The sequence below is a fragment of the Arctopsyche grandis genome, chromosome 12 (genome assembly GCF_051622035.1).
Source record: "Arctopsyche grandis isolate Sample6627 chromosome 12, ASM5162203v2, whole genome shotgun sequence".
Classification (NCBI taxonomy): Eukaryota; Metazoa; Arthropoda; class Insecta; order Trichoptera; family Hydropsychidae; genus Arctopsyche; species Arctopsyche grandis.
In genome coordinates, this window is record NC_135366.1 from 13,998,582 (window position 1) to 14,011,386 (window position 12,805).

The 12,805-nt window shown below is 31.1% G+C and overlaps 2 protein-coding genes across 3 annotated transcripts in view; one reads left to right on the forward strand and one right to left on the reverse strand.

The window, feature by feature from the left end:
* On the reverse strand, positions 1–8,049 carry LOC143919675 (protein-associating with the carboxyl-terminal domain of ezrin). The gene is made up of 9 exons (XM_077442107.1): positions 7,902–8,049; positions 4,907–5,295; positions 3,322–3,507; positions 3,113–3,252; positions 2,924–3,033; positions 2,509–2,835; positions 2,328–2,428; positions 2,176–2,259; positions 1–2,072 (listed from the first exon to the last, which is right to left on the reverse strand). The coding sequence occupies exons 2-9, from the start codon at positions 5,108–5,110 to the stop codon at positions 1,050–1,052; spliced, it is 2,175 nt and encodes a 724-aa protein (XP_077298233.1). The 5' UTR covers positions 5,111–5,295; positions 7,902–8,049; the 3' UTR covers positions 1–1,049.
* The window catches only part of pot (zona pellucida domain protein papillote), a 22,098-nt gene continuing 17,196 nt past the window's right edge, over positions 7,904–12,805 (forward strand). The window contains exon 1 of one of the 2 annotated variants that reach the window (XM_077442105.1): positions 7,904–8,161. The gene's annotated coding sequence lies outside the window, so the exon portion shown is untranslated. The remainder of the gene's footprint in view (positions 8,162–12,805) is intronic. The other variant, XM_077442106.1, reaches the window with a different exon arrangement.

Here is a 12,805-nt window from a genome sequence, read left to right on the forward strand (position 1 = left end):
AATTGTAGTTCTAAATTATTTATTTTTGTAGTTATAAATCGAAACATTTCAATTTATTATAAAATTTCACATGTAAAACTATAAATGGAATGACTAGATGGAGAATTTACCTAAATAAATATATACAACAGTCATACAAATGAAATGCTGTTGTATTTTGCACACGGGCAATTAATTATTAACTATGTATTGTTGAAAACAATTCAAAATGAAATATACAAATATAAATTTGTAAACTTATAATAAAATTACGAAAAAATATAAAAGAGCAAGCTACCTCCAAAGTTATACAAATATATATGTATGTATTTTATTTTCACATAAGAAATAAAATAAAATGCTCATATATATGTACTAGGTCATTTTAAAATTTGAACACTTCGTTTTTTAGAATTAAGCAAGACTTCTTTTGCACTTCCTGGATTTTAAATAAGAATTGTGTGAATGATCAAAATTTATTTTAGTTATACATAGTTATGTTATTAATAAATACTTTGTCCTAAATATTATAGTTAAACCATGTATGCAAGATAATTTCCAGAAAATTTCAGTATACATGCTAGGTATTTTTGTGGTGAAATTCTTCAGTACAAAGGATTTAAAAATTATTTCAACTAATTAAGTAACAATTAAATAGTATTTTTTGATCATAACAATGTACACATGTGTATCATTACACTTATAATAATATCAAAAGGATTCACAAATTTACACTTTTTGTGATTCATGTGTACTTAAAAAATACAAATATGTATTTATGTAATGCATAATTTTCAACAAAATAAATATTTAATATTCAAATATTCTTAGTCTATTAACAGTCAGATAAAAAAATACAATCTTTACTTCGAAATTTAATCAATGATTGAAGCATTATAAAGTATTACATTTAAAAACCAAACTAAACCAATAAACATAATAATAAACCATATAATGGATTCAAGATTAGCATTTTCCACAATAAATAAGAGGACAATTTCAAAATTGAATGTTAAAGTATTATTTTCCAGTGGTTTGAGTGAATCATTTAGCATACGATTGTCCAAATATCAGTCTTCATCCCAATCGATATCACCCCATGCACTGTTATCAACTTTGGATTGATCACTATCCACAGGAGTAAAATTCAATTTGGAGCTTATCTGTCCAGATTCATGGTTGGTATTGTTCACTAGGGCACTATCGATTAATTCATTTGACGTATCTTTAACAGTCAATGTACTAGCTTTTTCAATAACTGGTTCCATGTCAGTAAAAAAATCAAATTCATCTTTTTGGGACAATTTGTTGGTTTTAGCAGTATATTTTTGATTTTTTATATCCAGTTCTGAAATATCTGCTATTTTTTTTAATTTCGCATCCATTGCAGCTTTTTGAAGAAATAGTGTATCATTTATTGGATAGTTGGAATTTGCTATTTGTAATTCTTTTGAATTATCTGTATAATCACTTTTTTTAATTTCTATATTTGGACTGACACTATTTTCAAAAGACACGTCCAAGTTAGTATTTGAAAAACTGTCCATTTCTTCATGATTATTCGAGATAACTGTTTCATCTATGACTGTGCTGTTACCTTTGTTTTCATTTGCCTCCCAATCACTCCAATTTTCATCACTATCTTCTATATGGTCTTCAACAGGATTCTGGATTATTTCACTGTCTAAATCTTCTCCACCGTCAGGAGATGGACGTTCATGCAAGAAAAGATTTGTTTCAATTTCTATTGATTCCCTACTTCCAAATGAATTTTCTTCTTTTATCAAATTATTTGTTTCAGAATTTATGTTATCAATGTTAACAGAATTTTCTAAAGATTTACTTCTATCAAGATTAATAATGTTACTTAATATCTTATTTGTGGTAATTGGAAGTTCGGTTTTGTCCTCTTTTTTATGTGAAACTGACACACTTTCAACTTTTTCATAAAGTAAGGGTCTACCATCTGTGAATAATTTACAGCGTTTTGCACTTATTACCGTAGAAGCTCCTAGTATGGGTATTAAATCAGCTAAACAATATAGTGTCATGGAAACCAAAGTGTCATCTATATCTTTAATCCCCAAAAGAAGCTAGAAATTAATTTCAAAAATAATTAGTAGTATAGAAATTAAAATATTGCAGTAACAAAATACATACATATGTATGTACATATTATAATTTTAATCGACTTACATCTGGTAAAATATATGTAGTTAAGTCATGTTCATCAAACGTCGTGATATATCCACTGAAATGTTTGAGAAGCAATAATCGAACCTGTAAAACATTACCGAATAAGAAAAATTCTCGGAAAATACCAATATTTTGTGGGTATATTAGGGTACCTGAGTATCTCTAACTTTAAACATTCTTATAAGTTGGGGTGTGATATGTTGTTTGAATATTTTCAAGGAAAATAGTCCTTGATTTGAGGATGATTCATTATCTGGAAATAAGAAACATAAAACATATCGATATTGAAATGCATTACTAAAAATATCCAAGAAAATATGTGAAAATATTCACCTTTTGGAATTAAAATATAAGGCAATAATTTTTCTCTGGCAGTCAAATCTAATAAGACAAGTCTGGAGAGTAATGGGACTGCCAATTGTGTGGCAATAGTCTTTTCATTAAACATTCTTAGCTTTTCAAGAAGATTTGAGAAGAAAGCCTTTTTTTCAATTTCGGTTTTTAGTGGCAAAGAAGTAAGAAATTTATGAATGGAAATAAATTCATGATTGAAAAATTCGTGTTGTAATATATTAAAAAAACTAGGTCTTTGACTAGCAATTGGATTTTGAAGTTCTTGCTTGCAAAATTTTTTAAATAATTTATAATGAGGGACATCGTCTGTAAAAATACAAATAATTTATATTATATAAAAAGCTTAAGAGATTAAATAGAAGTAATGTAAAATTACAAATACATAAATATGTACCTTCATTTCTTCCTTTGAATACATCATTCACTAAATTACAAAATGCGAACTGATCTATTTTAGTAAGATCATCCAACGATTCTTCGTTTTCATCAATTGCTGTGTGACATCTATAATATATAAAAAAAATAGTACAGACATTTGATGAAAACGGATTTTATGAAATAAAAAAATAAAAATTTATAGTACCTATATTTGGTGAATTTTTTTATATAAGAATAATTCATTTCAGGAAATGGATGAAGAAACTCTAGTCCACTTAGTTTCCACGAACCATCGGAGGTTACATATATAGAATCAATTCCGATATTATTATGTGAATGGGATGCCTGTGAATAATATGAAATATACATACTTGTATCTCATTATTGAAAATATTAAAGGTAGTTAAAACTTACTTTACTATGAATGAAATCAAGCGCTTGGGCAATTTGATGAAGGCCCACACATATTTGTAATGAATCTTGAGAATTCACGACTTGTATGAGCGATTGGACCGATTCAGTAGCAAGGAAATATATTCCTCGTTGTTGCCAATGCCAAATATATTTCAATATACAAGGATGGCGATATTTCATTAAATTCTGAAATTATTGAACAGTTGGATTAATTTAATTGTGAAATAATTCAAATTTGTACATTAATATTGTAACGAGGGGATTAGACGATTATTGCTCGTCGACTGATTATCGATCAGTACTAGTTTGTCAATGTTAAAAAAACTAACCCTGTGAAGCATGAATTGTATTAAATGATCTGAATCAGTATTTAGATACCTAAGCGGAACATGTAGGCCTGTCATTATTTCTGTTGCACAGCCATTTGTAAACGAGCCATGTGATGTATATATATACAGCAAACTCTCGATTATCCGTGCTTGAAAAATATTGATTAATTTTTTTCTTATATGATTATGAGACGCACCGATTGATTGCGACCGTAAACACGCGTGTTATTTGAAACAAATGATGTCACACAGAAATGTTTTTCGTTTCCTTTTTAAATGTCTTTTACTATTGTGTTAATTCTTTCGGTCGCTTTTGATCAGCGAAGAAGTAAGAAGTGCGGAATAACATAATCTTGGTCAAAACTAAAGCCAGTAACACTTGTTCGATCATGGAGAAAGATTCTTCCTGACCTGGAAACAGATTTAGTGGATTCTGAAGAGAATGAAGCAAATGATATATCTGAAATATGTGGATTATTGGAAAATTTAAAATGTTTTGAAAACGTGGATAAGGAAAACATCGAGGAGTGACTCAGTCACGAATGATGCATATATCGTTTCTTTTGTTTCTCAAGAGGAAGAAAATGAGAGTGACACTACAAGTGAAGAAGATACCAGTGGTTACATTATTCATAAAACGGTACAACACTAATTAGTACTAACTACTAAAGGCCACTTATCTGCTTAACTATGAGCGTTTTTCTTAATAAATAATGAGTATTAAAATTATGAAACAAAAGTTTGTGTTGTAAATATAATATTATATTCGAAACCAAGTTAAAATTTGATGATTCGGATCATCCCTGTTTTTCAATTATCCATGCTCTTCCTCCCCAGCATTAGCCCGGGTAATCGAGAGTGTACTGTATATGTATTTAGATAGAGGCGGCTCCATGGTATTTCTAATCTAGGGTAAAAAGGAAAAATCGTAATACTTAGACTGAGGTGCTTGAAGCGCCTCAATTTTGTATGTAATACCAGCAGGTTGATCAGTAGATTCATTTGAACCTGGCTGTACGACTATTGTTGCCAATTTACTGTGCCTTTCACTTTGATCAGGAAACCCCTCTTCTCGACCACGCAGTACTTTGATGTATTTGATTACGAAATGAGAGTATTTTCATAAAAATCAGAATAATCAGGACAAAAAAAAAAACCGGATCAAAAGGCATTACAGTTGGTAGTTCTCTACCAATGAGGAAAAGCATTATTGTCAGCTTTGCAATAAGGGTTTCAATATTGAATGGGGAGTTAACCTGTGCACATTTGTCAAGCGGCGGTGCACCATCCGGAGGAGGAGGCTCTGCTCTAAACACGGAGAGAGTTTCATGCGGGGGCGGAGCCTCTGGAAGGCGACCGCGAAAGTGTGCGAAAACTCCTCGTTGTTCCAGCGGTTTCGCTGGTAGTTGGAGTTGGACTGGTAGTTGGCCGCCCATTGAGCGGGACGATTCTCCACCCATCTTCGCTAGTCGTTAATTTTATGCTTGTCCGATTCGCCACTATCTATGCCAGGAGTTGATCGTCACTTTGACAGCAGTTTTAGTCTAGCGAAAATACGGCCATGTTCAGTATGAAATCTCAATTTCATTCGAACAATATACAACGTCAGTAGTTTTGTTAAAGCGAGTGATTCGCTTTAATTGGCCTTTAAAAAAAAAAATTAAAAGATAATCATTCTGTAGATAAAAATAGTTTCTTTGTTATCATTGAAATTTTATCAAGAAAATTAAAATGGATAATAAAATAAATATGTTAATTGAAGCTGCGCACTAAGATATTTTGGAATTTTTTTCGCAATAACTGATAGTTTTATTAATAAAATGACTCATTTCAATTATATTGGCATGCAGGGTGATATTTTACAATTTTTCCAGAAGGTTATAGCACGGTTTGCGTATTTATCGAATATTTCGAATAGATGTTTTACATTTATGGGGGCGTAGGGGAATGAAACGACCTAGTGTTGTAGACATGAATGTTTATTACGACGCTTGGGAAGGAAGTAGAGCAGTGGCAAGCAACATGGCCGAGCTGGCCCAGCTCGCAGGATGGTGACTGAAATTCGACCATGTCGTAGAGCCGCTACTCATAATTTCAAAATTATGTCTTGTTAACTATTTTTTTAAGTGATATTCAGAGTTGGCATTATACATATTATACCTATGTACATATGTATGTACATACATATGTATAACACAAACAGATAGTTTCTTAAAACGTTGTGGCGGCTCGTTATACGACATGGTCAAGTTCGGTCACCTTCCTGCGAGTTGGGACCATCTCGGCTGTGTTCAGAGTGGCTACCGCACTCCGTCTCTGGCTCTCATAATAAAAGCACGTGCATCAACATGCCAGTCGTCTCATTCGTTCATCCTCTATAACGTCAATTTAAAGAATGGCAAAATGATATTTCAAAATTTAAGTCATAGGCTTGACTCGGGCACAATATTGAAAATACTATCTCAGAAATCAGGGCTGGCGTTACATAAAGTGGCCAAAAATAAGTGGGCGACCGACGGTGTACGAAAAGTCTAGCGGTTTCATTGGCTCTTTGACTCATGGCAGGACTTGTGAAGCGTGGCTTCTTAGCCGGGGCCAGACTCGTCAAAAATTGAGCGACTCTGAATCCGATTTCACATTTAAACAGATTCGGAAAAGCCTCCGTTCGAAACACGGAGGTCACTTTAATATATTCGCGTTCGGGTTTATTCGGTAGGTGTGGATCTGTATTACTATTCCACAGAACATCACAATGTTTAGGTACGCGAGATTTTTAATATTCTCGAAGAATTTTTTTTTAATACATTTGTTTTAAAAAGAATACGTTAAACATTGTAACTTTATGGACATAAGTTACAATGTTTAGCGTTAATAAACGTGTGTATCGCAACAGGTACATTTAGGTATAATATTTACAATGAAACATAAATTTGTATTTAAGATAAGAAGTTTCTTGAGATATTCAAGTAGCCGAATATAAATTGAAAAAAACCACGAATCCCATGAGTTCAGTAGAATTATTTTTTTTTGATTTGTCGAAATAATTTATTTAAATTATAAAAATATTTGCATTAAATTATCGTGATTGGAAACAAATTATCTCTGGGTTCAATATATATGTAGGTATCTGATTTAAAAATTATTTTTTATTTTTACATATCCATAAATATGTAAAATGTAAAATGTAGGTGATTTATCGAAAATAATGTGTATTCTTGAAATGTGAAATGTGTGGCTTTTTTATTTATATACATAAATAAAAAAGTTAAAAAAACCCACTAAAATTTACGAGGAAAACGTTTCAATTTGGTTTATTCTTATATTTAATTAAAATTCAAAGTTAATTAAATATTCTACTTTATTTTGGTTACTTACATGGAATGAATGTGAATGAGGAATGATGATGTTCCGCAAGTATTTCATATTAAAGTTCCATAGCCCAAATAGGTTTAAAGTGGGATGTATTCTGTCTCAAGAAGTCAGTCCTATTTACATATTTACTAAAATTAAAACATGCAATAACGACTAAAACAGTTCAATGCTTTATGTTATCTTATTTATGTTATTAAAAAAATCTGACCGGTGGCGGCAAAAGGTCAATTCTTTTAGATTATCAATTTTTGAAATAATTATAAAATGCTTCCTAACACTACTTGTATAGTCAATTAGCAAAATATTAGTCACTTAATAAGTATTGAACTTTGTTATTAGATTATCCTTCATTTTCTCAAAGTTTTTCAATTTCAGAGAGAAATTTCAACGAACGGTGTACACACAAACCTGGCCCTATGCGTAGCGAAACGACAGATTTTCCACATTACAAAAGTTCATTCACCTTTAAAAGTGAAATAAGTATATGATATTTATTTATTTTCCACATTATCATCATTCGCTTTTTAGCCATTGAAATAATGTAAGTTAATAATAAAGATCTGAGATTCATGAGAAAAAAACGGTAATGTTTTTTAGCTTCGCTGACTTGAATTGCTACTTGAGGACGGTTATAATTTAAAAGATTTGGACGATAGTGAAGTTAAATTCTTATTAACTTTTAATACATTTCTGTGATTAAAGTACCTATCTCCGAATACCCACAATATCAATGGAAATATTCATTGGTTTGAACTTTGAAGGTAGTTTGGCAAGGAGACAAAAGTTTTTTTCCATTAAATACATACATACATATCTATGCAGGTGAGTCGGTGTATTTGTGTGGGCAGGTAGGTGATTGTGAGTGCACAACAACCTCACCTGGCAGTGTTGCGGCGGCCTCCGTGAGAGGTGGCTGAGTTGCACTACCACTTGTTGTAAATCGACTATAGGACACTTGACCCGTTCAGTGCCAATACTTACCCCCGCGTCGGAAGGGGCGTATAGTTGTTAATGGCGACGATGGTGTAAAGTGAAGGTGGTAGTGGTAGTGGTGGTGTACTGTGTTTGATCACCTGTTTGGTTAGACCGCGCACCTTTGTCCAGCAGACGCATTCCTTGGTGATTGGAGACCGCCGCAGGCAAGTGTCCATAGAATTTTACATGAATAGTTGCTCTCAGTTGGAAAAATATTCTTTATTTGGAATTACATACATATATTATATTTGAAAAATTCATCGACCGTTGTAAATAAACATGTCATGAGCTCGTATATATGTTGCACAATATTGGTGTTTTAACTCAACTGGGTAATATTTGTGCGTTAATTAAATCACACGTCTATTGTGAAAATTTTAATATTTATGTATGTATATGTACATATGCTTATAGAAGGATTTAAACTTACATACGTATATGCTTTGAATTTAATTTATCAAAATTACATGTATGTAAATCTAAAATTAAATATGTATGTTTGAAATAATTATATATACAAACAGAAATTACAGTTTATAAGAAAATGTCTTCCTGTAAGAATACGACAATTTAAAACATAAAAAAATTGAAATATTTTATGAAAATGTGAAGAAATGCGCCGCATAGGTATATTTTTTTTTATCTATAATTCTACATACAAGAACAATTTTTAACTTTAAAAATTGTATTCAATCTATTATAAGCTAATTTGAATGGAATTATTTATTATATGTATGTATACCTATGGAGTAATGGCGATAATTGTATTAGTTGGGGTCTCGTTTTGATTTCGAAATGCAATTCTGTGCGTTTTAATATCTTCTTCGGCCTTCGCGCATCAATGCACGACAATATATGTGTTTATGTATATATATGTTCATATACATACATACACATACCCTTTCAAATTCGTTAGAAATTAATTCGTTTTAATAACGATGCTACATCTAGAAATTGTGATAAACGCGTTTTGTGGTTTGATGGGAGTTGTGAGCGCATATCAAATCCATATCCATATGTCTTTAAGGGGTGTCAAACCATGTAAAATTCCTCATAAAAATAGTGCAGGATGTAACATCCGGGTCGGAAGGTTATTTATAATAAAAATATACATAATATTTTCATAAATATTTCCTTCATAAAATAAAGAAAATAATTTTGGAAGGAAGTTTCACATTTTATGTGGTTTTTGGAACTATGTATGTACATACCTTGAATAGTTTAATATTAATTACAAATAACAGTTTTTTCAAATATCCTGTTAAGGATGATCTGATATTAAAAAATATGTTTTTACTAACCAGCCCTACTGTGCCCGAATATAATAAATTAAAGTTTCGTCTAAAATTGCGTGTTCATACGTGGTAAAAAAAACTAGTTGTTCACTCATACCCGTCTGGCATCGCAAACAGTTTAAAATATACATAAAATGTTAATTATATTTAGATAAATCATAAATCACAATATGCCATGTTATGTGTAATATCTGATACAAGGCATTGAAAATTGTCTTGTTCTTTATTATTCAGCTTTGTTACCAAGAAGTGAGACCCAAATTCAACTGGGCTGTTGCATCTGGATCCAATGTAATACTGACATGGAAATAAATAAAATAAATATTGTGATTGGTGAAGTTGCACACCTTTCGCCGAATATCGTAATCAATTCACCATTAGTCGATATAAAAGCGTTTCTTAAAAGTAGATGGTGCAATATTTGAACGTTGCATTTGGAAGCCTTGAAACGTTCACTCTGACCGGTCGCTTAGCCCCTGTCCACGTCGCTGTTCCTATGTACATATATGTATGTATATGGATATAGGATTTTTCTTCTTTTTTCAAATTGGGATTCTCAAACTGCAAGCGTTCTTCGAAACGAGTGAAAAACCCAAGCTGTCAGACAACCGGTTTGATTCGGTTGCTTTTTTATTATTTATATTACTGATGCTTTCGGAATAGCGTAAAGCCGACCTGTATTTTCAGAAGGTATAGATACTGCACAAAAGCATATACATACATATATATGTATTTACTATATGGACAGACACAGATTGAGAAACTGGCCGCTGTGGTTCCAAAGAACGATTTCTTGTTGCAAAATTGCGCAACGCATGCCGACTACTACAAACATGCATCTATACATATATTATATGTAATAGTATGGCACACCGTGAACCAAAAACCATAGCTCATGTCATACACATACATATATACTATAAACATTTTTCTAATAGAATGACTAATTTTTTAGTCGCGCTTTTAATTATACGTGAAAGTTTCACCGAAATCCGTTAATTCTAACGATTGTGTGTGTGTTTTCACTTTAAAATTTAAGATGTACATGATATAATATGTGAATATACGGATATTATTATTATCGATGAATTTACACTTTCACGTTGAAAATATATTTAGTGAGTACACAAAATCTATTTTGAAATTATGAGATTGTGTCCACACATTGTATTATATCAGATACCACCCGTGTACCAACTTTACACATGCACATACATATGTACTTATGTATGTATGTATTTGCATAATTCCACCCGAAATCAAAAGTTGTGTGTATGTTACAGTCGAAGTGTATTTTTAGTTGTAATACATATGTATATTCCAACTGGCGTTTAAGATCATTCATATTTAAATACAATTCAACTAGTAAATTATATCTCTACAAGCGCAAATACGCTTTTAACAATGTGCGCCAGTTGTAGTATAATAGAGTTTTGACAGCTCTGATGTTTTTATGAATGTTTTAGAATTCAATAATGTTTTATTATCTGCTAGGTATTATTACGAATAATGGTAATGAGTACCGTATTACGATAACTCATATATAAGTATATGTTCAAAAAATGTGACTTTCCAACTCAGTTTACTAGTCAAGTGATGTTTTCACGAAAACTTAACCTCTCTATCTAACCTGGTAAGAATTTATAGTTGAACTGTATTTTTAGTTGTAATATGTTTTGACCAGTTGAAATTAAATTTGCCATATGAATCAACATACATGAGTTAGACGGAATATATTCCAACTAGTAATAATATATTATAACTGAAAATTCACTTAAAATATAACGGTAGTTGGTACCAGGTTAGATGGAATATATTCCAAATAGTTCAAATATATTACAACTGGAAGATACACCTCGACTGTAACATCTATGTACATACTAATGTTTATGTACTCGAATGATCTTTTTTTATTTATGATTTCTGTAAATCTACATATTTCAATTAAATTCATGAATTTAAAATGCAATTTATTCCAGTTTTGAATACATTTTTTTGCGAAGTCAAAAAAAAAGAGCGTCGTCAGCTTAAAATAAAATAAATATTTAATCCTAAATATGTATTTACATATGTCTATGTGCTAAGGAAAGTTTAACATGTGTTGAATTTGTAATAGGTTTATTAATCAGTTTCAATGAGGGAATTGTAACGCATTGGTGTGGCCAAAGCGTAACAAATTATTCATAACCGTGAAATTGAACGTTCACGAAATCCTCTTGCAAAACGCGATTCAATTGCATCTTGCGTCGACGCTAATTGTTTCCTCTTATCTTCCTCGTTTTTAGATTTGCGTTTCGCATCAATTGACGCGATGTCTCGTTTCTCAGACAAGAATCGAAAGTACAATACATATGTATATGAACATGTGCGCGCGCACGCGTAGAACTAGGCGAACAACTTTCGCGTCATTTTGTGTCGTTAAAAGCAAAAAGAAAAAAAACCTTCACACAAACTACATATCACTCGAATGCATATGACTGATAAAAGAATTGCATAATTTTCAGTGATTGTTTCGGTTTGAAAGACAGCTGGTTTGCGGCAGCCATGTTGAATGTAACGGTCGGCCATTTTGTTTTGACGATCTTCATAAAAACGACAGACTATTTATTTTTTTGGTCGTTATGAGTACGTAATTTAAAAAGCAAACATACGTACGGGATTAGATGTGAAATTAGCGTGTACGCTTTTTTCTTTCATGGATTTTGACGTCAAATATGAGCAGATAAATTCATTCTTTTAAAAGGAAGGATTTTACTTTTAAATGGGACATACTGTTATGATATTAAAGACAATTTAAATGCATGAAAAGTATTAGAGACTAAAAATATATGTCTGCCTTTACAGGAAAAATATAATTTAAAATCGTAGAAAATCATTTATTTGGTTAAAAAATTATGGTTTATTTATAAAAAAAATCCTTATATAGTTTTAAAAATTAAAGGAAGCTTGAAGTATTTCTTAGAAAAGAAGCGTGTTGTAATATGAATGCTTAGTTTCCTGTACCTATTTTTTTCGTTAGGAAACTGACAAATCAACCAATGAAGCAAAAAATTTTGCAATATTTTTATGGTCACGATTGTCATCAGAATAATAATAACTTTTCTATTTATTTATTCATGTAATTGTTTGCATGAATTGCTATCTAGTTAATGATATTTATTTCAACTTGTAATTGTATAATAGGTACATATGTGTATGTAAAATGCAATCCATTGAAATTATTGACTGTCATAAAGCTTTTATATTGTAATAAGTACATATGTAAGTATTCGTGTATGTATGTATTATATAATACGTACATATATACAATTTAAGAACATCCGCAACTATAATGCACTTGCTGACATTTCGTGTCGTGGTTATAAATGTCAAATTGACTTTTTTTCGTTGAAAATTTATCGACAACAGTTCCAGATTTATCTTTTGAAACCTACACAAATATAGACGCGAAAAAGCTGACGTAACTAAGTATGTTTTGTGAGAATCAGAATTTTAAGATATAAATGAAAGTTT

Bases quoted from the DNA above. Each gene is read 5' to 3' on its own strand.
- LOC143919675 (XM_077442107.1), bottom strand. From the start codon at position 5,110: ATGGGTGGAGAATCGTCCCGCTCAATGGGCGGCCAACTACCAGTCCAA. The intron at 3,253-3,321 runs GTAAGTTTTAAC...TATTATTCACAG, and splicing joins TTGATTTCATTCATAGTAAA to GCATCCCATTCACATAATAA. The intron at 2,073-2,175 runs GTAAGTCGATTA...ATTAATTTCTAG, and splicing joins CTACATATATTTTACCAGAT to CTTCTTTTGGGGATTAAAGA.